General features: G+C 35.6%; 1 protein-coding gene across 2 annotated transcripts; it reads left to right on the forward strand.

Annotated features, from left to right (window-relative positions):
• The first annotated feature begins 238 nt into the window (after positions 1–238).
• Positions 239–23,333, forward strand: LOC138710540 (zinc finger and SCAN domain-containing protein 2-like). 2 transcript variants are annotated; one of them, XM_069841507.1, is made up of 4 exons: positions 239–306; positions 1,054–1,564; positions 14,093–15,272; positions 21,765–23,333. In XM_069841507.1, the coding sequence occupies exons 2-4, from the start codon at positions 1,076–1,078 to the stop codon at positions 22,583–22,585; spliced, it is 2,490 nt and encodes an 829-aa protein (XP_069697608.1). In that variant the 5' UTR covers positions 239–306; positions 1,054–1,075; the 3' UTR covers positions 22,586–23,333. The 2 variants fall into 2 exon arrangements, with proteins under 2 accessions (XP_069697608.1, XP_069697607.1); XM_069841506.1 differs by having other exon boundaries at positions 284–822.
• The last annotated feature ends 285 nt before the right edge of the window (positions 23,334–23,618 follow it).

Here is a 23,618-nt window from a genome sequence, read left to right on the forward strand (position 1 = left end):
AGGTTATAGGAAGTTCCAGAGCGCTATGCATTGCTCTATGGCTGTGTTTGCGCTACTAAAAGATGAATGAAAAGCGCCCGAATTATTTTCTCACAATTGATAATTATAACAAACTTATATAAAATTAATATTAAGATAGACATAAAATTAAAGAATATAATTTATACAATAGCAAATTCTTTTTCTCATTAATGTTCTAAATTCTGATGTTATATTCCTGTTATTCATTCAAATTTTTCTTCTCTTCATCATCGCCATATTGTTTGGGCAGGGCTGGCAACTTATGCCGGAACATTTCTGCGTTTGGTAAATAAGTAGTAACTTTTTCTGTAATTATTTTTGTTGTAAAACATTGTTTATATATTGAGTATCTATCATAAATAATTATTATGGTTAATATCTATCATTAGAAATGTAAGTTTAGATAGGTATGTAACGTCTCCGAAACAGCTTGGGTGATGAACATGGGGAGAATTGAAGAAGACTATAGTGAAACACGTCGTAACTGGCGCGTTGCAACATACAATTTACCTCTGTTATTATTCATGTCATTTTTTTTATGTTTTAGCCTTGCAAAATATTTCCCCTATTTAGAGTCTAAAATCTGATAGACATTAAAATATGAAAAATGATCAAATCTATTAGATATTATGTTATCAGTAATCTAACCTATTGGTTTCCAGTTCGTATACAATTTTTTCAGTTTTGATATTGAATTCTGTAGAATTTGACTTCATTATGTAGGTTTTATTATTGCCCTAAGTCAATTTGCAGAATATGTTATATACAGAAGAAGTTTTTCTACGGTGACTCATCTCTCGTGTAAGTTACATTTGAATGGTAATTGGTTTATTGTTAGTATTTAATATTTTAGCACAGCTTATGACAACATTCATTTACCAAATGTCATTAACACTGGAATCATAATCTTTTGGAACCTAATTAAATGTAGGCCTACCATGGGTATTTCTAATATGTTTCCTAGTTGAAATGATAGTAATTATGCATTAGACTTACATAATTTCTGAAAATAAAGATTTCTTTTCTTTTTAGTAGGTGAAAACAATACGACGAGATGACAGCAGATACAGAAAAAGAGCAAGGTACTGCTCCAAAAAGCACCCACTGTTTAATATGCAATAGCAGAGTTGGAGTCTCAACGCGAAATAGTCTTGAGATATTCCAGAAGACTATAGTAACAGCATCGGAAAGGCCGTTATCTTTCACAATTGGAGCAGTGCTGGGCCAAGAAATGAGTGAAGATTCTGTTCACAGTAATGTAATTTGTAAAAAGTGCTTCAAGTTAATTAATGAAGTTGATGAAATAGAGACTCGTTTAACAGAACTGAAATTCGAACTGACAACAAACTACCAACGAACACTTAAGATTCAAAGTGATGGAAAACAATCGCCATCTCCAGATGATGATGACCGCAAGTTGCCCCTCGGTTCGGATGATGGGAATGTTAGAAAAAACATTATGCAAGGATCCCGTAAAAAAGTGGTACCGAAGAAAGTAAAACCATCTCCCTCAAATAATAGTGAAGAGGATTATGAACAAAAGGTTTGTCAGTTTTATTTTCTGAATATCCTGTTTCGTGTGTGAATTAACTTCGTTTTATAGTAATGTTACACTTTTACTTCCTACCAGTTGTACCATTTCATCTACAATTGACCTTTGTAGACTTAGTAAGTTTTACTTACTTACTTACTGGCTTTTAAGGAACCCGGAGGTTCATTGCCGCCCTCACATAAGCCCGCCATTGGTCCCTATCCTGAGCAAAATTAATCCAATTAATTAGTAAGTTTTAGAATAGTTAAAACAACAGGCAAAGTAGCCAATACAGCATTAGGGTAGAATGTTTGAGAAGGTATTTAGCATGGTTTTCAATTAAGTATTTTGAGAGCAAGCAGGTCACACATTGGTATTAGCATATAGCGTGAACGAAATCAGCTGTTACTCGTATCACGCTCTTGTATCACCGAAATGACGTGGCACATAGTCTGGCTGCGTTGTGACGGATACACATCAGTAGTAGACTATAACATGCATGTGACTAATTCATTCAGTCATTGACGAGGATGGAACAGAGGAATAATGAGTCTGACATTCACCCTATTTGCGTGAAGCACTTATCACTAATCTAGCGCCTCACCAAACCCTACCTAATCTTGTTACTGACAGTAGAGCTATTTGTCACTAATCTATCTTCTCCACAAACTCTGTCTAACCCTATCATTGACAGTGAAGCTACTTGTCACTAACTTATCTTATCAAACCCTACCAAACCTTGAAATACTTGTCATTAATCTGTCTCCTCATCAAGTCCAACCTAACCTTATCACTGACAGTGGGGGTACTTATTGTTTTCACTAATAGCTTCAGGAATGCTATGGATCCAGGTAACTTTGTATTCCACTTAGGCCTATCACTAATCTATATCATAAAATCCTACCTAAGTACTACTTGTCACAAATCTCTCTCCTCATAAAATCCTATCTAACCTTAATATTGGTAGTGATACCACTTCATTTATTTTATTTTTCAGAGTAGTAAAGAGTGGGTCACTGATGTTAGAAATTGAATATAAATTTTATTTAGTAGGTACTGTAGTTAGCGAAATAAATTAATGTATTGTAGTTAGTTCCTTTCAGTTCTACATGAAAGTATCAGACAAGAAATTGGCACTTCATATTACTTTGTCACTTTTGTAAACATAAAATTAAATTTCAATCTCTGAAATAATAACTGGACATAATGCTAAACATTATGGAAACAAAAGACTGTATTGTACTTGATTCCTTTCAATTCTACTTAAGTATCAGATAGTAATATATTTCAGATTATTTTATTGTTATTTTTGCAAACAAAATTGTAACATGTTTCATAAGGCCTAATATCCCATGCAATCAAGGAACGAATATCCTCTGCCAGGAAAATAATGATCAAAATCTTCAACTTAAAGATTCAGTGAATACTGAACAGAAACGAATGGCAGTATGGTTCCTGTTCTGTCCAGGACAAGAATCAGAGAATTAAGTTTTGACACTTGCAGGAACATAGTTTTGAGCATAATGTTACAGAAAGATGCAGACTTCGTTTGCATCTTTTTTGTATCACCTTTAGTGTATCGGTAAATAGCAGAACTGTTTTCCTTCAGATTTACTACAAGCTAATTATTGCAAGTAAAAACTTGTACTGGGATGCATGGCACAGACGAGTCGAACATGAGTCCACACACAGAGTCATCCTTGCAATTAGTTCTCTACACTCCTGTAGCTCATTGTAAAATTGTTTGCTTCTTCGTTTGTGAATTCTGAATTTATTCTGTAGAGCTCATTTAACAGAATCATACATGTGAGGTGATTTTAATTTTACTCCCAGCTTTTCACATCTGCTACAAACATCGATTTGTAGTCTCCCAAACTTTAATGTAAAATTGTCATTAAAGTATGATAGATAAAAGTTATAAGTTACTTAATTTTGCTTCCAGAATGAGACATTGTAAAGAGGTTGTACATTTTCTTCACATTTAATTCAGAGTGCAAATATTGTATTTCTTTTTCACTATAATGAAGTTTTAGCTCGGAAAGAACTTATGTCATAATGAATCTTCTTACAGGTATCTCCTATAACTAACTGCATGAGACATTTTGTTATATCCTCTGCCATCTTTTGGATTGCAGAGTTTTACCATTAGCAAAAAGTTTAGCTAATCTTGTGCTTCTTCAGAATCCATGACAAACTATTGTTTCCCTAAATAATTCCAAACTAACATTGGAAAGCTAACAAATTAAAGACTGAAAGGGTACTAAGGTTTACTCCGTGCAGATACATATTCATTTATTTGTCACATAAAAGCAGCCAGTATCAAGCCAGGTGATGCAACTTTTGAAATTAAACTGAACTAAGTTTCTTTCTTCAACTCTAAAGAAGAGGTTGTAATATACTTCTGTACACATTTGCTGTAAGTAGTTCCTTTCATTACCTATCAAGAGAGCTATCTTGAAAATATTATGAACAATATAACTTACACTCACTTTACCAAAAAATATCACTAAGTGCTTTTTAATTCTCACCAATTCAAATATTGAGCCTGCAAAAAAAGGAAAGAAACTGTGGAGTGTTGGTGAGTCCTGGAAAGGGGCTGTTAATAATTTAAACGGAAGCCAAAGTTTTCTGTTATTAGCACCTATTAGAAATGAAAAATTGTTCGAAAATATATTTTTTTTTCATATACCTACTCCTATATGATCCAGTTTAACAGAAATTTGAATTAACAAAATTGTAATGTGTTAACAATTATAAAAAGAAATTATATTCATCCATTAGCTCACCACCATTCTGTTCCTATGCATATTGGCCTTAATATCCACTCTGTAGGCACACTTATATATTTTTCGTTAATCAAATCTTCCACATTAGTAATAGTAGCCATGGTAGTGTTAGTGGCTGTAGTTGTAGTAAGTTTGGTAGTAAAATACAATGGTAAGTGGTTAACAGGTATGTATATTAAAAGATGGGGTAAATGACAAGTTAGACTACACCATTTCATAGCATGTTTGAAATCTCTGGGATAACCCAGGAAATGAAGGAGCTCCTTTGTAACACTGAAAGCAATAAACCCACCAAAATTGTGTTCTTTCGCATATACCAAAATATTATGTAGCAGACTGATTTCAATTCCATTACTGCAGAACTTCGCGCTATGCCAATTTTTCAGTACCACAAACCTATGCAGAGGATATGGTACTACATAAATATCCTCAACTTCCCGTCATTTAACTATTCCCCTACCTAACCCACTCTAACCTTTTCACAGACCTTGGGACAAGTCTCAAATGTTACTGTCTGAGCCACCTTGTTTGGTTAAATAAGGAATTCTTTATGTAGTGAAGTCATTAGTTACCAAATAAGAATAAAACAGATTACTACAGCAACCAGCACTTTCAATTTTGTCATAATGTTCATAGTAGGCTAGTAAGTACTATTGTGTTAACACCATTGAGAAATAAGTTGTAGAAATGTAGAGTGAGTTTCGAAACCCACTGTACAGCTCCATACATAAAACTACAAATGAATATTGAAAGTTACTGGATGGAAGGCAGCCTGGAACAGACGTTATTCATATTGTTTATCCAATACCTTAAAACACTGACACTCTAGCATCTTTAGCAAGGTTACTCTGTAGTTAACCCCTTACTGCATGGGACATCTTTGCACACACTAGTTTGATATTCAAATAACTTATGTAGTTCTCTCTTTCTCAACTGATGTCACATATGGTCAAATCCAGTTATTCTTGACAGTGTGCCATATCTGTCCCAGTATGCAGTTTGAAATATTATATGCTTATATTAGGTATAAGTTATATGAATATAAAACCGGTATGTGCCATATCTATCCCAGTATGCGGAAAGAGGTTAATTTGGATTTAGGAGAGTTCACATTGCTCTGTAAAGTGATCCCCAGAAATGCGACTTTTCAGGTTGGTGTATAAAGCTTTGCATTCTCATTTATGATATAGGCCTGTGATATATTTCACTGAACATATTGGGTCCTGCTGCCCCTTTACATTTTGTATTCAGGCCAGCAGTCCCTTACTTACACTATTTATAAACTTCATACAATGACGTATAATGACCGAAGTGCTTGTTCTTGATTATGTCTTTCATGTCCCTTCACTTTCACTTATCACTTCTTCTAATTTTTGTCACTTATTTTCTTACTACTCTCCTCTTATTCTCACCTACGTCTAACAACTGTTATTGGGCCATTCACAGTAAGTGATCATTATATGCTAAAAATAAAAAATGAATCAAATAATACCTGTTATATATCATTTTAAAGCCGAATTGATGTAGTTTTCAAATCTATCCTTTTTATGTTGATAGAGTTATTCTTTTTCCTGTTATTTTAACTTTTATAGACCTGTGTGTTTTTTTTTTTTCGGTGTTAGGGAGGGGACATGGATTTTACTATGTCACTGCTACTAAAGACATTGAAATCATTAATACTTGATGTTGGCACAACTCATTTAGGGTAAGTTAATTATGCTAGTGTCCAAATAATTTTGAAGTAGGATGATAATTATTATTTTTGCATATTTGACAACTAAAAAATATCTCTTCCATAACAAAAGAAAACTTCAACTTTATTTGCTATGTCACATTGTAGAAGGTTGTGGCTGATACCCCTGATACGTTCCCTTGATAGCTGATAGCTGCCTGAATGTGAAAATAATTTGAGATAAGTGTATCTATTAGAAAAATAATTATTTCTTAGACTTTATAAAGTCAATTGTTAGGGAAGGGACAATTGTTAAGAAGAGATTATAACAGTGAAACACATGTGATTATCATAGCTATGACCACATCCTCTAGAATATTCCATCTTTACTATACAACCCAGTATAGATTATAATATATATGTAAATAATTAAATATACTGTATATTATATATATAAGTACATTTTATTAAAAAGTAGGTAGTAATTATTGTGGTAATACCATATTATTTTCTAATAGGTTCAATACTGGTTACCTATTATATAGGCATAGACTATACATTTTCAAAATGAGAATTCATTACTGGTATCTCTTAGGACAGGATGGTAGGATATGATAATTTTAATATGCAGTACAGAGTTCAAGGGGTAAATTACTATTAAGAATTAGTAATTTTTCAGTAATTGGCAATCATTGGAAATATATTCCTAACCCTGAATTTTTTTCACAATACTGTCTATGACCTTCACTATAAATCAAACTGTGAAAATGTTTACACTCTTTGACTTAATTTCAAAATAATTTTAGAATGAATATATTTATTTCATATTTTTTACTTAATTTCAAAATAATTTTAGAATGAATATATTTATTTCATATTAACTAATCTGAAGTCTAAAACACCTACAGAAAGGTGGGGAAAAATGTGTAACAAGCTGAAGGAAGACGAAGAAAGGAATACTAATTATAAAGCAAAAGGAAAGGAATGTAAACATCAGAAATGTGTAGATTGGTGGGTGGGAGGGAAACAAGTGCTTGAAAGCTGAAAAAAAAAAGGAGGGAGAAACGGAAGTAAAGGACACAAAAGAAATAGTCAACTGAAGGTTCAGCTGTGATGTCCTATACCCCTCAGACACTAGGACGCGCAGTTCGTAGGGTAAAATCAGTTTTACAAAGATCACCAGGAAAAAAAAAAACAAAGGTTTTGAATTCCCAGTTGTATGATCTACAGTCAACAAAACAGAATGAACTAATTTCTCAGTCTACTCTCAAAAAATACAAATTATCAGATTCACTTCACAAAGATTCTTTAAGTGAAGATCTAATAAAGTAGATAGAAGATTTCTGCCACAGAGATAATGTAAGTCAAATACTTCCCTGGTGAGAAGGATGTGGTGAGAAAAAAATAAAGAGAAGAAAACCCTTCAAAAAAGACGTTTGAATTCTAATATCAAGGAAGTTTATGACCTATTCAAGCATGAATATGGAGATGTGAAAATTGGGAAGACAAAATTTTACAGTCTACGTCCAGTAAGTTAGGTGTCTTTGTAACTACTACATGAGACCATGAAGTTTGCTTACATTGGTATTGTGAAGATATAAACCTCTTGAATGGGCTAAAAAATAAGAAAGCCAGAATCTTGCTTAAATAACACTAATTCTATTCTAGAAGCTACCTTGTGTTGCAGTTCTTCCGAAGCGTGTTATGACAGGAGGTGTAAAGGATATAGAGTAGAACTTCTTTGTGACAAACTCATAGAATCTGTGACTGATGAAGAAATCAGTGTCAGATTTTATCAAATCAAACTTTTTCAGAGGCAGATGAAGCAAAATTAAGATTTTGCCTTCTTAAATGTGAGAATCGAAGTGTTCTACATATAGAGGACATTGTAAAGCCTGTGCCTGTTCCTACCATTGACAATCGAGGATGATATCACTTTAATGATGCTTTACCAGTCACAGATTGAAAAATTTTCAGTTTTTATTAATATTATATATTTGAGATACTTAATTTAAGCTGAACAGCAGCAATTATTGAGAGAGAATCATTTTGTGTTTCTGTGCTCTAAATTGTCCCTTCTCTAACATAGTCAATGTCCCTTCCCTAACAGTGCACCAGAAGTATAAAGCCTTCATAATTTTTTTCTACATTAATGCAATATACTAATCTTTCTCCAGTTATTACTATATGCATGTGACAATCATTTGATTTTGTATTAGCCTATATGATTCTCTGTTGCAGTTGCTGTGAAATTAAAATTTACATTTCATTTTCATTTTTTACAAATCTCTATGGTCCCTTCCCTAATGCACCTATTTTAACTGATTTTCAGAAGCTTATTAAATTATACTTTGGAACTTCTGATGTATTATTAGTAGCAGTACTTATGTTACACAATGTGATTTACAGATATTGCTCTTTCAGCTATTATTTCCTGTATAATGACCCTTGTGAGTGTCCCGTCTCTAACAAAGTACATACTGTGGGATGGCCATATTACTAATAGATTCACATTTGTACTTCACTCGATCCTTACTCTTCAATTAATGAACTGATTCTTTCTTGCAAATTAATTAATTTCCTTTGAACTTATTTAAATATAGAAGATCTTTACCCCTGCATACTTGTTGCAGGAAAAACTGAATATTATTGTCCTTAACATATTACATTCATGTCATTTAATATCATGTTTCAGCCACTAGAAATATTTAATATCATGTTTCACCCACTAACTTACGTGAAAATTTGTCTTAGTAGTTCACCAGAATTGTGAAAGGCTTTATGTTTCAACACAAGCAGTTGTTAAAATTAAATACTTAACGAGATTGAGCAAGCTCAGAATGAGTCATTGATTGACATTATAGTCACTGGTGGTGATAGATAAATTGATCAAATTTGACAACTCCTAATATTCACTTTTCAGCTTTTCCATGCAATCTTCCTAGTCTTCTCTGATTATGGTTGTCATTTTTTCCTTAACTTGAGTTGATTATGGTTGTCATTTTTTCCTTTGTTAACTCAAGTTATGCATTAGACACGTATACTTGACATGTTATTTTGTTGAACATAACTTAATCTTTGCTCTGTGAGACTGACAAGGGAATTACAGGACTTATATGTACTGATCACTGGCATGGTGTTTTGCTTCTCAGCGTCTGGGTATATTACAGCTGCACTTGTATGTTAACTCTACTACTCAAACGTGTATAAAATTGTACCATATAGAAGGTGCTGGAAATGTCCTCCCACAGCTAAACAGGTGTTGTATCAGGAAAACCCATTCTGATTGACACGATTAAGTTCGACTGCTGTAATGTTTCTGATTTAATTTGTTCTGCTGGTATGTACAATATTTAACCTCACAAATTAAAATGATCAATTTAAGAAGAAGAGTAGACAAAGTGTATTCTACTTATAAAAAATAGAATTTATTATTCGTCTTGCGCTAACAGCACACCAAACTTCAACTTTCCTATCATGAAGAGGGATTTCTTGTACATGATGTAGATTTTCAGAACACAAATAGTGAGTGTTTTGATTGTTTACACACCATTCAGGTGAACCATGCCTTGTCAAAAGAACACGAGCTGTGGGTTGATTAAACCTTCAGTTACTGATGAAAAAAACACTCACAATAATGCACTTGTGCTACTGAATCGTCTTGTTGTAAACAATGGACATGTGTACACTTGTAATTTTTAACAATATTTTGTTTTTTTATGTACAGAAGACACTGAAACTATCACTTGTACTAATTTCTGGAGTGATTTTGTTGGTGACTGTTCAAGATTGGTCTAATTTGTCCTCTGTTAGAATGTATGTTTTGCGTGTTGTTTTTATTTTTTGTTTTGCACTAAACCAATAGACTCAGTATGTTCACAGTATCATGAATTGCAGTTCTGGAAGGAGATAATTGACCAGAGAATGTCTGAATAAATTCCACACGAACACAATAAATTAATTCATATTTATAATAAAATTCACACACAAAACTGCGTTGCTCTAGAATCAGCTGTCTAATCATCTTTGCGATAAATGTATACTGCCCTGAGAGAATGGCATATTCATACTATGCTGCTTGCTGTGACCGAGAAGTAACATGCTGTGCTAGCAGTACAAACCCAGAAACAAAATTTGGGCCATCTGAATTTTCCAAGTTCCAGTTATAACATACTGCACATGCTCAGTAAGCATGTGAGCTACCTTTTACTGTTACTGTACCGAAGTAGGTATTTTCTGAAGAAGAGTTCAATAGGCACTGAAACTCTGTCAGTGCTTACTGCGCAGCATATTATAACTGGAACTTGGAAAATTCAGGTGGCCGAAATTTTGTTTCTGATCTGTATGTATAATAGAAGCCCTCTATTTAAGAAACTCAATTGGAAACCTTCCCTCAGATTTCATGTACAGTTAGATCTTCACAACAGATAGACAATAGGGTCAATCCAAATGGAGTTGTCCAGCAGTGGTAGCTTGACCATTTTTAAAAATGTTCATTTTTTAATACTGATGACCCCTATATGTAAGTAGATAGGAATTAGTATTAGTTTAATTTTATTTGCCTTCATCTAAAAATTGCAGCCATTTTTTGTATTATAACATTCGACATTTTTGGCTTTTGCAAACAGGTGTGGTAAATGAGATAGCTGAGTTCAGAAAAATGTTAGAAAGGTGGAGAAAACACTATTATTTCCAGCACATTTCAAGCATTATTGTCCCATGCTGTAGCGTCATGGTGTAAGGTGTTATGCCTGGACTCACATTATGGAATGTATGCTGGTTCGAGTCTTCATGGAGAAAGAATTTTCTCATGAAATTTTGACCAGTGTATGGGGTCGGTGCCTACCCAGCATGGCGATGAATTTGGAGAGCTACACTTGGTAGTTGTTTGTTGTTGTTGTTTTCTAATGCCAGGCGTTTGACAATAAAGTCATTTGACCTCTTGCACTCCAATATTTTTCAAAGATATTATCATGGCCAGCCACTGAAGCACAGATTTTGAGGTGTTCCGAATCCATTTCTTGGTTTGAGTTGCACAATGGGCAGTTAGAGGACTGATATATTCCAATTCTATGCAGGTGTTTGGCCAAACAATCATGGCCTGTTGCCAATGTAAATGCAGCTACAGACGATTTTCGTGGTAAATCGGGAATTAACTGTGGATTTTGATGCAGAGACTTCCATTTTTTCCCTTGGGATTGTGTTATCAAATTTTGTTTGTTGAAGTCTAAGTATGTAGATTTAATAAATCTTTTCACAGAGTAATACGTAGATTTAGTAACAGGTCTGTAAGTAGGAGTGCTGCCCTTCTTTGCTAAAGCATCTGCATTCTCGTTTCCCAGGATTCCACAATGGGATGGTATCCATTGGAATACAATTCTTTTATTGAGTGATATTAATTGAGAGAGCATTTTAGTTATTTCTGCTGTTTGAGATGAAGGTGTGTGTTTAGAGACTATTGATAGAATAGCTGCTTTGGAGTCTGACAATATAACTGCATTCTTAAATTTATTGATGTGGCATAGAAGATTCCTGAGACTTTCACTTATTGCAATGATTTCTCCATCAAAACTTGTTCCATACCCAAGAGATCTATAAAGTGAGAAGAGACAGCACGTAACACCTGCACCTTGTTCTCTGGAGATCAAGGATCCGTCAGTGTATAAATGAAGCCAGTTTTGTGGAGGGTACCTAATATTAATTGTCTCTAAAGACAATTGTTTTAGTATTTCATTGTTTACTTCTGATTTTAGTATTTCTTCTGTTAAGTTTAGATTATATTCTATATTTAATAGAGTTAAAGGGTTTGGTTTAATTTGTAGGTTTTCTTTTAAATTCGGGATATTTATTATTATTATTATTATTATTATTATTATTATTATTATTATTATTATTATTATTCGGAATATTATCACTTGGTAGTGAAATTATATTTCGAAAACCAGCTATGATGGCTGGGTGACAGATCATTGTGCTTATCACACCTTACCCTTGTGCTGGTTGGATGATCATTCACCTCTGGTGAGGCATATGGATGTGAGGCCAGCAGCCGAATTTGGACTGTTATGACACTTTATATTAGCATTATAGAGACCATAACAGACCATTATATCTCATACGTGGAATGTTGATGATGATGATGATGATGATGATGATATTAGAAGTATTACTATTATGGTACTTGTTTCTGGTTTACTTAAAGACATGATAGAAAATAGACAAATACAAAAAAATTGCTGCCCATAGTAACTAGGCCTATACCCAGGGTAAGACTGCGAAATTAAAGCTGGAATAGAATATTATTGAAAAATTGAGCAGTCAACGGCTGTGAGTAAGATGATGCTCATTCAGGTGGGAAGCACGTTGAGTGCACATGTCACTTAATAGCATAGGTATCCACTGCATGTGGAAACTCAAATAGTCTTTCCAAGTGTGCACTGTTATTTCTTAATGTAACATTCCAAGAAAGTTTTCACACCCTTATAGTTGGTACGGGCAGAAATGTTTATTTACAAGGTGGCATATTTTCAGTGACCCATAAAATGTGTTGAATTAAAGACATTGTAATGAACAAAAATTATTTTATTGAAACTAATGTGGTTCTGCATATTGTTGGAAAAAGTGCCTTGGGTATTATTTTCAATGTCCACTAGCTATTTCAATGCATTGTGTCAATTGCTTGCAGTAGCTTTCCATCTTTTCGAGAAGCTGAGGACCTATGTTGTCAAGACTCTCACAAATGTGTGCTTTCAAGTTGTCGATGTTGCTGAGTCTATTGGAAAAAACTCTTTCCTACAAATAGCCCCATAAAAAAATCAGGAGCTGTAAGGTCAGGGGATTAAGATGGCCAGGGTGTATCCCCAAAACCAGAAATTACGCATCCTGGAAATAATCCTCGCAGCGTTTTCATACTTATACACACAATGTGACCTGCGGTGCTATCTTGTAGGAACCACAAATTTTGCAACTCTTGCGAGGAAGTTGAAAACTGCTGCCATGGCATTGAGCAGAAAGAGTAGGACTCTGCACCATAGTGACTTGCACTTGCTCAGTGTTCTCAAGAGTTCTGACAATTTTTGAGTGTAGATGTTGTTTGTTTACAACTGATCCAGTTTATCAGAAAAACTGGTGGTAGGCACGTGTGTTTGCCTGCTGGTTTGGAGCTGCACTTAGGTGTGAGATGATTACCTGGTTGGGGTTTTTTCCAATGTTTTTCGCAACCATAAGATGAATGTTAGGTTATCTATGGCGAATTCTCGGCTTCATTTTGTCAAATATCTTACTAATCACCAGTTTCATTGATTCTAAATAACCTAGCAATTCATACATTCAGTCAGTCATTCACTGTGGCACATCAAACCTCAGAAGGTTTTTGGCCTCAATCACAATTTGCCTCCAAGCTTCTCTGTCTTCTGCCATGGCTCTATTTCCTCCTATTCATTCCAGATCCCTTTGCATCTGATCATTTCAGCAGAATATGAGTTGTCTGAAAGGTCTCTAATAGTTCAGACAGCATCATTAAATAACCAACTAAAAAAATCCAGAGTCCCACTAAAGTTATTTAATTTATTTCTTATTATTATTATTATTATTATTATTATTATTATTTAAAGTAAAGTAAATCCATGGTGCTACAGCCCATGAAGGGCCAAGACTGACCAGCCGGCTGCTGGCCTCACATCCACATTCCGAAGCAGAGGTGGACGATCATCCAACCAGAATGGAGGTATCATGTGGTTAGCACGATGATCCCCCCAACCATTATAGCTGGTTTGCGAAACTGGATTTTCGCTACCTATTGTAGCTCCCCAAGTGCATCACGATGCTGGGTGGACACCGGTCCCATACACTGGCCGAAATTTCATGAGAAAATTTCTTCCCCTATGAGGATTCGAACCAGAACGCATTCCGTAACAAAAGTCCTAGGCAGGATGCCTTAGACCACGATGCCATGGCACGGGACATTATTATTATTTACTTATTTTTTTGCCATATAAAAACCTTGTATAGCCTTTTGCATATTATTTAGAAGCCTAAGAATTATGATCCTATTAATAACACTTACTTCTTTGCTTGTTTCAGGAAAACGCTCTTTGTGAAGTTGAATTGTCTGAACATGAAAGTGACAGTGATGTAAACCCAGATGTTATTGTAGCCTCGGAAGTTGGAGGTGAAGATGATCCAGATGCCGAAGTGAAGATTAAAATGGAACCAGATGATGAAAGTGCCGTGAAGAGAAAAATGCTGAAGAAAAGACCACAGAGAATAGAGTTGCAAGAATCTGAGCTTCCAGAGAAAGTGGTATCAAAAGAAGGCGTAGACTTTGTTTGTTTGCTTTGTAATGGTGACGAAAAGATCGTAGGAGACATGAAAGGGATTGTAAATCATCTGAAGACCATCCACAACGTGCGAATTTATATATGCGATATCTGTGGACAAGACTTTAGAAAGCGTAACGAGCTTTCAGTTCACTTGGATGACCATGTGGCAACTGAAGAAGGTGATTTCCAGTGCGAAGTTTGCAACAGGATCTTCAGCAACTTGCGTCTGTTCAGGGTGCACAAACGCATGCATTATCCACAGGCAAAGCTGTGGACCTGCGAGACATGTGGGAAACGCTACAGCTCTAGAAATCTGCTGGATGAACACATCAACACACACACAGGTGTGAGGCCATACGTTTGCGAGGCATGTGGCAAGGACTTCGCGTCCAAGTACACCTATAGGGCACACACTAAGACACACGAAGTGCGTCCTCGACCTTTCTCTTGTGGAGAATGCGGCAAAACATTCCTGAGTGCGCAGAACCTCTCACAGCATGAACGCACTCACACTGGCATGCGAAACTACGTGTGCGACCAGTGCGGCAAGGCATTTGGCACTGCACGCAACCTGGAGGTTCACAGCGTGGTTCACTCTGGATACAAGCCATTCATCTGTCGTACCTGTGGCAAAGCTTTTGCGCGGAAGGCAGAGATCCGCGACCACGAACGCACTCACACAGGAGAGAAGCCATATCAGTGTGAGTTCTGTGGTGCGACATTCAGTCAACGAAGCAACCTGCAGTCCCATAAACGAGCCACGCACTACCAGGATAAGCGCTACAAATGTGAAGATTGTGGCAAGGGCTTCAAACGTCGGCGCTTGCTGGATTACCACGTCAAGGCTGCACACACTGGCGAGCGTCCCTATAAGTGTCCTACATGTGATGCCACGTTTGTTTATCCAGAGCATTTTAAGAAGCATCGTCGCATTCACACAGGTAAAGTGCAGGTGACTCTCTGCTATCTGTAGTGGGGACTCTTGTGTGTGAAATTTTAAATGCTCAAGTTCGAATTCATGCTGATAAAAAGTAATTACTCTTTGGTATGTATGTCCAATTCTTAGACATCGGACCAACTTTCAGGCATCTAAAATAAGGTCTATGCACCTAAAGGCACATACACACTTAGCGAAGAACAACAAATGAACGACAAACGAATGCATTCAGTGATTGAAATCGGAACTTCGGAAGTGATCTGTCACTTGTCGGTACATCAAAGGAAGTTGGTATTCGCATGGATGGGATTTGCACTAGTTTGTAGTTTGTAGCAGCATGCAGCGCTTAGTTATATTTCACCAACAGGATGTCGAAACTGGAGTGGACGGAAGATGCTGTTATAAATCTAATTAATGCATAAAGAGAGCAGGAAACTTTATGGAATCCCAAGTATCCTACTTACCACAATAAAGTAAGAAAACATGATGTTTGGGAAGCTATTGGAAAGATGTTCAGCTGCAAGGTAGGCGAGTCAAACACGTGCAAAATTTGAAAATTATTTTTGTTTATTTATTTTCAGTGGATGCATATTTGTTGTTTATTGTAGGGACCAGAAGTCAAAAGGAAAATTGAGTCCCTACTGACATCATTCCAGAAGGAAAGACAGAAGTCCACAAAAAGATCTGGAATGAGGCGTGATGAAGTGGAACTTGGTTCGCGTATAAACATATGTCGTTCCATTTGGACAAATTCACGCACAGAAAAAACAAAGTTCCAATCGTGTGCATACAAAATAAATTATTGGCACTGAAAAGTGTCTTTTTGTAAGCATGATGCGCATTCGACAAACACACACAAATCTCTCTTTTTAGTATTTTAAGATAATTGTTGTCAGTGAGGTATCCGTATATTGAAACTTTCCCCTGTTTTGCAGTCGTACCTTAATAAAATCTTCCAGTTCCTCAATTATAGCTGTACATACTTCTGGAACAATCCTGGTAATTAGCTGTTTCGACACTTTGAATAAATACATTAAACTTGTATACAAACCTCCTGTAGCGAGATATCGAAGTGTTAATGCTAGCCTTTCCTGAATAGGTATTGCTTCTTGCCAGCCTGTGTCTTTCTTGGAAATTTTTGGACCTATTTTGCACAGTAATATTTCGAAGTCTGTTTCTGAAATGCAACAGAAGTTGTGAAACTGTCCCGATTCCATTTGACGTAAATCATGAAGCAAGTCAGTGCCTCTATATTGACTGCGACTTTCGTAGAGTGGCATCTGCCACCATCGCCTTTTGGTTTTTTTCTTTTTGTTAAACTGCCTATAATAACGGCTGCACTTGCTATATTTTCGTCTGCCATTATTGCAGATAATCAGTGAACATGAATGTTTTCTGACCATTTGCTGATGATTTGTATGTTGCTCCAAACAGCAAACAAACAATGAAGTTTTGCTTCATCATTCGTTCGTTGTTCGTTCGCTAAGTGTGTACGCACCTTAAGATGTGTTTTATCCACTCAAACTACAATAACTATAAAAAATGCAATTAATTAGTGAGCATTAAGCATTTTGGTATGATACAGAGTGACAAAAACACTGAAGATTAGAAACTTTTTTTATGTCTTAAATTATTAATAATTACTAATGAAATCATTAGGCTCATAGCTCATGGTTGGTTGCTGTTATATAAATGTTAATATTACTTATTAAATTCATTTACCAACGAATTTAGAATTAACACATTATTCATAATAAAATTGGCATTGCAATACATAATAAGGTTTTTCTACAAATTTTCTGTTGTGAAACTTTGCCTTTTCTTACACAGAAACATTTTATAAGCTGAAAAAGTTTTTTTTCTAATTGTACTGAAGTAAGGAATGCATATTTAAATGTAGTAACCTTTGTTATGCTAATTTTTTTAGAGATAAGTGTGGTTACTTTTAAAACGTGACTGATATGTCCAGGAGATTGTGTGTATCAAAATTATCAGTCGTTTGTAAACAATGCCTTCTAGGACCTTTGACAGTGTGGGAGGAATGCTGATAGGTCTGTAATCATTTGGAGTAATTAGTTTTGCGGTTTTAGGGAGGGGATGAATGAAGGCATATTTCCATTGTTGTGGGTAGGTAGATGTAATGAGGGAAGCATTAAAGGTGTGACAAGGTAGGGAGAATAATATCCAAAATCAAATTTCACATATTAATGTGATCTGTATCTTTAGCTTAATTTTAATCCTTTTTAGTACTATTTTTAATCTAGATTAGTGACATTAGTGAAGTAAAATTTGTCGCAGTCTGGAATAGAGATGGTTGAAAGTTCGTTGTTGGCTTGTTGTTTAAGATCAATATCGGAATGTGAGATAGAAGTGGATGTAAAATGGTCATTAAGCACATTGTAGAGGAATGGTGAGGAAATCCGTTAGCGTCTTTTTCTGTCCTTTTCCCATTTGTCGTAAGTTGTTCCATAGTTTACGTGCATTTATGGAGAGCTCAATTAGGGCGTGGGTGGGTTGGAGTTTGAGTTGCATATCATTTGTGTAGTTTTATTTCTAAGTTGCTTGTATATTTGCCAATTTTCTTTAGTTTTATTACGTTTGAATTTACAAAAGGCTCCATCTCTTCTACTCACATGATCACAAATTGATTCGGTGAGCCATGCAGCTTGAGAGCACATCAGATGGTTTCTTTTGTAGATGCGTGATATTATACAGCTGGAAGACTAAGGAGTAAAAAGTGTCGACTTTTTCACCTATAGAACTCCAGGAAAGTTGAATGGCATCAGCTGTGAGCTCTGTAACATCTGTATTTTTAGGACTCTATAAGTTAAAAATTTTAGAGGTTTTTTGGGGGCACTGCAGTAAGTATTCAGCAAAGATTAAATCGTGTACAGATAAACCAGGAACAGGTAACTGCCCATGTTTAAGTATTTTCTGTGGCTGCAGTGTTACAATTAAGTCTTGAAGAGTCTGATGACATGGTATGGTGTGTAGGTTGAAGGGGAAGAATAGACAGATTACAAGAATGCAAAATATTTTTAAGCTGTATGGCAGAAGTAGATTAATAAGGTCAGTGTTGCGGTCACCCATAAGAATGACGTGTTCATAGGAAGGTAGAATGTTGAAAAGTTCATTTTCAAGTTAACAGAGATATCCGATTTTAGAGGGTTTGTGTATGACACATATCAGACATTTCTGTACGCTAGCTTGAATTTCAATAAAAAGGAATTCTGCAGTATTTACCCTGAGGTTAAAAACTTCACTACTTTTGCTGGATGACACGAACTTAGCAATAATAGGCCATGATCATTGTCATTGTCATGCCTGCCTACTTAATGACTTCTATTGATGCTGTGAGGTTGGACATCCACACTGATCCAATGTGCCAATCTGTAACGATCTTGTCAGTGTCCTTGGCTGCTTCCTCCACCATGCCAAATATTCACACACTGTTGACGCTGATACTGCTCGAGATCATCAATTTTATTCTCAAGCGCTTCAATTTTCTTATCACTAATCTCGAGTGTGTCTTGAGGTCACAAATCACTTTGTTGTTGTCCTCAATTTATTGTCTTTTGAACTCCGCTACAACTGCGTGACACTCCATGATGAGATTGGTAAGAACTTGCAGCATTGCGGCATCTTGTAATGATTCTTTCACTACAAGTTGTACACTTTCCTCCAAATCATCTTTTATTATTTTTTTTTTTTGCAACATTATGCTTCAATTAGTAGGACTGTAGTGGCTGAATACAAAATAATAAATGAAAATATAACACTACTGACACACATGCAGATTTTATAATCCTGGCTTAAAGTATTAAACATGACAAAAGTGGTATATGCAGCATTTTCAGCACCAGTTTTCAGTTTTTATATTTGATATAGATTTTAATACATGACTGCATTCATTTGTTGACAAAATGGCGGAACAAAATTGCAATAAAAATTGAAATTATGGAAATATTGCTTGAAGATAAATGTTTGTCAAAATTTCACAAATGAAACAAGTATTTTTGGAATTCGTTTAAAAACTTGAATTATGTTTTTTCGCGTTATTATACGAATTGGCATTATTTCGCGATTCTGAAGTGCATTTTTTTTTTTTTTTTTGGTATTCTGGGAAGAGTAAAGGAATGGTTTAAAAAATTAGCAAAATGAGAACAATCCACATCATCACATCTCGCGAATTTCACTGATCTCTAGTTAGAAGAAAAGTTCTGAATGAGATCATCATCATTGGATGATGGTGTTTCTAATTAATTTTCCCGAGCTAAATCGAACTTTTTCGAAGTTGAGCATAGCAGCAAAAAAATATTACCAGTATTTCCACTTAGTGGAAATTTTAGCCTTCAATCTTCCCATAGAATAAAATAAATCATTATGAGATTATGCCAAAATTATTAGAAATTTAAAAAGTACCGTGTAACACAAAAGTCAGTGACCAAATGGGGGAAACAGAATATACGATTTTTTTCGTATTATACAATTTAACATGTTGCAAGTAGTCTGTCAGTGTACTATGTACAGTTTCTGCATTTTAGGAGTTGTGAGTAATGCAACTGGTAAACTCGTCATAGTAGTCTGTTGGACATGTTACAACAGCAGTTGCCGCGTATTATAGTCCTCCCATGACTAATGTTTTACTTATGCTCACACAGGAGACATATATGCACACTCAGTATTTTTACTCTCTTTAGCATATACTTAATTTTTTTTGTTGACGAAATGCAATACCATATAATAATTTCTTTGCTTTGTTTCACAAACAGTTTTTCATTTATCTAATCCTACCTTTCTGTTTTAATGTGTGAGGATGATGGCATCAGTGGTGATAGTGGTGGTAATGACATAAGTGTCAACAGTTGTCATGGTAGTAGTGATAATGCTGTCAGTCATGATTCTAGCTATGATGATGATGATGATGCTGCTGATGCAAGTAATCATGATGGTAATGACGATATTAAAATAATAATAACTCAGTGATGGCAATGACGATGGCAGTGATGATGGGGATGACTGTGGTAATGTAAATGATTCATAGAATGGTGGCAGTAACAACAGTGATGGTGTTAGTGGCAGCTGGTGATAGGAAAATTTGGTGGTTTACTTTTATAAAATGAGTAACAAATTTTATTATTGATCCTGTCCGGCCAGAATTATACTTTTATTACATGAATATGTAAGTGACACAACACAACATAGAATGTTTAGAAGTAAAAATATAACTTTAAAAGAATAACACCCAAGCTAAGTCAAACCATTCTTAAAACGAGAAAATATTTAAAAGAATATATCAGAAGAATATTGCAAAGTACAATAATTGCTTTTTCGTAGAGAAAATCTGTATATCTCTCATTGCTACTTGTGAACAACACATGAAACAAAACAAAGATTTCCTTTTTTTCACATCTGCATAACCACTGAAATTTTTTCATACATGTCTGGATTAAAATTTCTACTGAACAACCTAGTCTTCGTTTTAACACATTGTGAAATTTCAAGGAATAGAGTTGGTCTGCCAAGTTACTTAATCTCAGATTATTCTTCCAAAGTGTGTGCTGAAAATGGCTATTCTAACAAAACTGTACCAGGCTAACGGCTATGGTAAAATTTCGATGATGTTGGTAGCAGGGATGTGCTGGTAATAATTCAACAAAGGGCTCGCAAAAACAAATTGAACGGCCAGCAGAGAGATACGGAGCAAGGGAAGGGGGGACAATGGTTCTTTATAATAAAAATAATAATAATAAGTGGGTTCCAAAATGCCATTTCATTCACCGATGGATTCAGCTCAGCTGTGAAGCACTCAAGTGTCAGTAGTGAGGCAGTGATTTCTCAACCAGGATAGCACAAACAGGACCATATCTCATTCGTTCATAGGTTTGACGATAATTTTATTGGTCGTTAAAATGGACAAGTGGAAGACTGTAAGCTTAGATTACTTCTTTCACAAGTGGCAATACCATTCATTACACTAAAGCCTCTTTCAGCTTCTGCACTGCTAATGGTTATAGAATTCGCGATTTTTTTTTTACTTCGGCTATTTTTAAGACAAAGAGGCATTGTTCTTTCCTAAGTTATCCTCTACGAAATCTCGGATATGATAATTATATAAAGTTCCCAACAAGCAGTGTAACAGCCGCTAAATTCCTATATTTTCATTCAATCACTTTAGCAGAATGTAGAATAGGAGATGGTTATATTAGGAGAGTGCGTTTGTTTTATTGATTTTTTAAAGCTTTTTTAACAAAGGGTTTGGAACAAATATAAAGGGCTTGTGCAAGCCCCCTCCAGCACACCCCTGAATGATGATGATGATGTTAGTAGTGGTAATTATTGCTGTGTGTTGACAAATGCAGCAGGCTTGAAAGAATTTATAATTAATAAATCAACCAGCAGTTTGCATGTTTGGTGATGATGTTTAATATTGCAGTTGAAGCTCACATGCATTTTGAAATAAATGTGACCGCCATTATGTTTCTGTTGTGAACAGGTGAGAAGCCATTCCGTTGCGAGGTGTGTGGCAAGGCATTCAACAGTCGTGACAATCGCAATGCTCATCGGTTTGTGCACAGCGACAAGAAGCCATACGAATGCCTGGTCTGCGGCATGGGATTCATGCGGAAGCCCCTGCTGTACAACCACATGCAGACACAAGGTCATCTGAATGATACCATCGTGGTGAATCAGCCTCGGCTAGCTTCAGATGAAGATCTGGCTGCAGAGGCAGCTGCTGCTGCAGAAGCAGAGGCAGAGGAGGTAGAGATGACCATTGTGGGAGATGACTCTGGCCACCATCAAGATCAGGAGACTAAATTGTACATAGCAGAACTGAAGGAGCATGTAATAATCCAGCAAGATGGAGGGGATCGTTGCTATGCCGAGAAGACAGTTGTTGTTGGTAGCGACGACTCGGATCTGAAGGATGGATCTGAACAACACATTGTGCAGGAGGCTGTGGAACATCTCATCATTGATGGCCAGGTCCACTTTGCTGATCCAAATGAAATAGCCAACATCCACGCAGACATCGGCTCTGTAGCAGAGATCACGACCACCACATCAAATTACGTGAGGAGTGGTGAAGGACGTCACACGCTAGTGGTTCCTGCTACCCCACACATAATTTCCTCCACCGGTTCGACGTTTGATGATACACAGGGTGTGGCTCAAGATGGAACGGCCATTACTGCTCTGGCACCCACGCAGGCAATCCAGACTAATTCTGGTCCTGTGCACCTGGTACAGATTAGAATCCCTGCATCAGAACACAGTAATCGAACATGGTTCAATATTGTAGAGAATCAGCAGTAAGGTGATTCTACATGTGATGCAAAATGCGAGAAAAAATTACCCAATATTAATATTATAAACGTTTCAAATCAGTTCTTTGTGAGTTATGCTTATGAGAGAGATGTTTCCATGTTGTAGAATAATGTACAATTCATGAATGTGTGAATGTTGCTAAAATTATGTAATTGAGAATAGAAGTGATACATTATCAGAAGTTTAAATTCATTTCTATATTTTGTGCCGGCTCTTGTTTATCAGTTGTTTCTCCTAATGAGACATGCATCACTGACATTTCTGTATGATGCACGTGTTATTTCCAAAGGTATTTTGATCACAGTTTCAGTTGAGATAATGAACTTGTATCCATAACGTATGACTGCTACATAATCCATCACAATATTTTGACTGCAAATATATATCTTTAAGGAACGTGTATATTTAATAACTCAAGATTTCTTTTGAGAATATCTGTAGCATGCTTTGAAGAAACTGGGAAAGGAATTGTAAGTGAAGCGTGTTATTTTTACAAGTGTAATTTCAAACTAAAAGAGAAGTGTGGCTTTATTGTGTGTGAGTTTATACCAAGAGGTATAAATTTATTGCATAGTGAAATCTTTGTGTATATAAGCTCATTGTGACAGCCAGGCAATGCACTGTTAATAATAATGTATGATTTTTGGAAAGAAGATGCTTGGCTGTTAGAAATTGCCCATAGTTATATTGTAGTTCTTCATACTTATTAAATACATTACTGCTACAGGAAATACAATTTGATGCACATTCTTTCATAACGCGTTTTTTGCTGGTTCTACAAAAGAAGTAGTTTCTCGAACGAAATAACTCCAATTACATAACCATTAATGCAGCAGTTGAATTCATCTATTCAAACAGTTTACTAACCTTTTGAGAGTTCTGTAATGTACATGCGGATGGCATTAGTTTGAAGGTAGAGTTTATTTCTGAAGAAAGACAATGTTGCTAAACCTTGTGTGTAGAGCATGTGGTCATTTGTTCATGAGATTGTCACAATATTAAGATCACCATATATTCGTTA

This window comes from Periplaneta americana, chromosome 12, assembly GCF_040183065.1.
Source record: "Periplaneta americana isolate PAMFEO1 chromosome 12, P.americana_PAMFEO1_priV1, whole genome shotgun sequence".
Taxonomy (NCBI): Eukaryota; Metazoa; Arthropoda; class Insecta; order Blattodea; family Blattidae; genus Periplaneta; species Periplaneta americana.

Coding starts and splice junctions, on each gene's coding strand:
- LOC138710540 (XM_069841507.1), top strand. CDS start 1,076: ATGACAGCAGATACAGAAAAAGAGCAAGGTACTGCTCCAAAAAGCACC. Junction 1,565..14,092: donor AAGAGGATTATGAACAAAAG/GTTTGTCAGTTT, acceptor TGCTTGTTTCAG/GAAAACGCTCTTTGTGAAGT. Junction 15,273..21,764: donor GCATCGTCGCATTCACACAG/GTAAAGTGCAGG, acceptor TGTTGTGAACAG/GTGAGAAGCCATTCCGTTGC.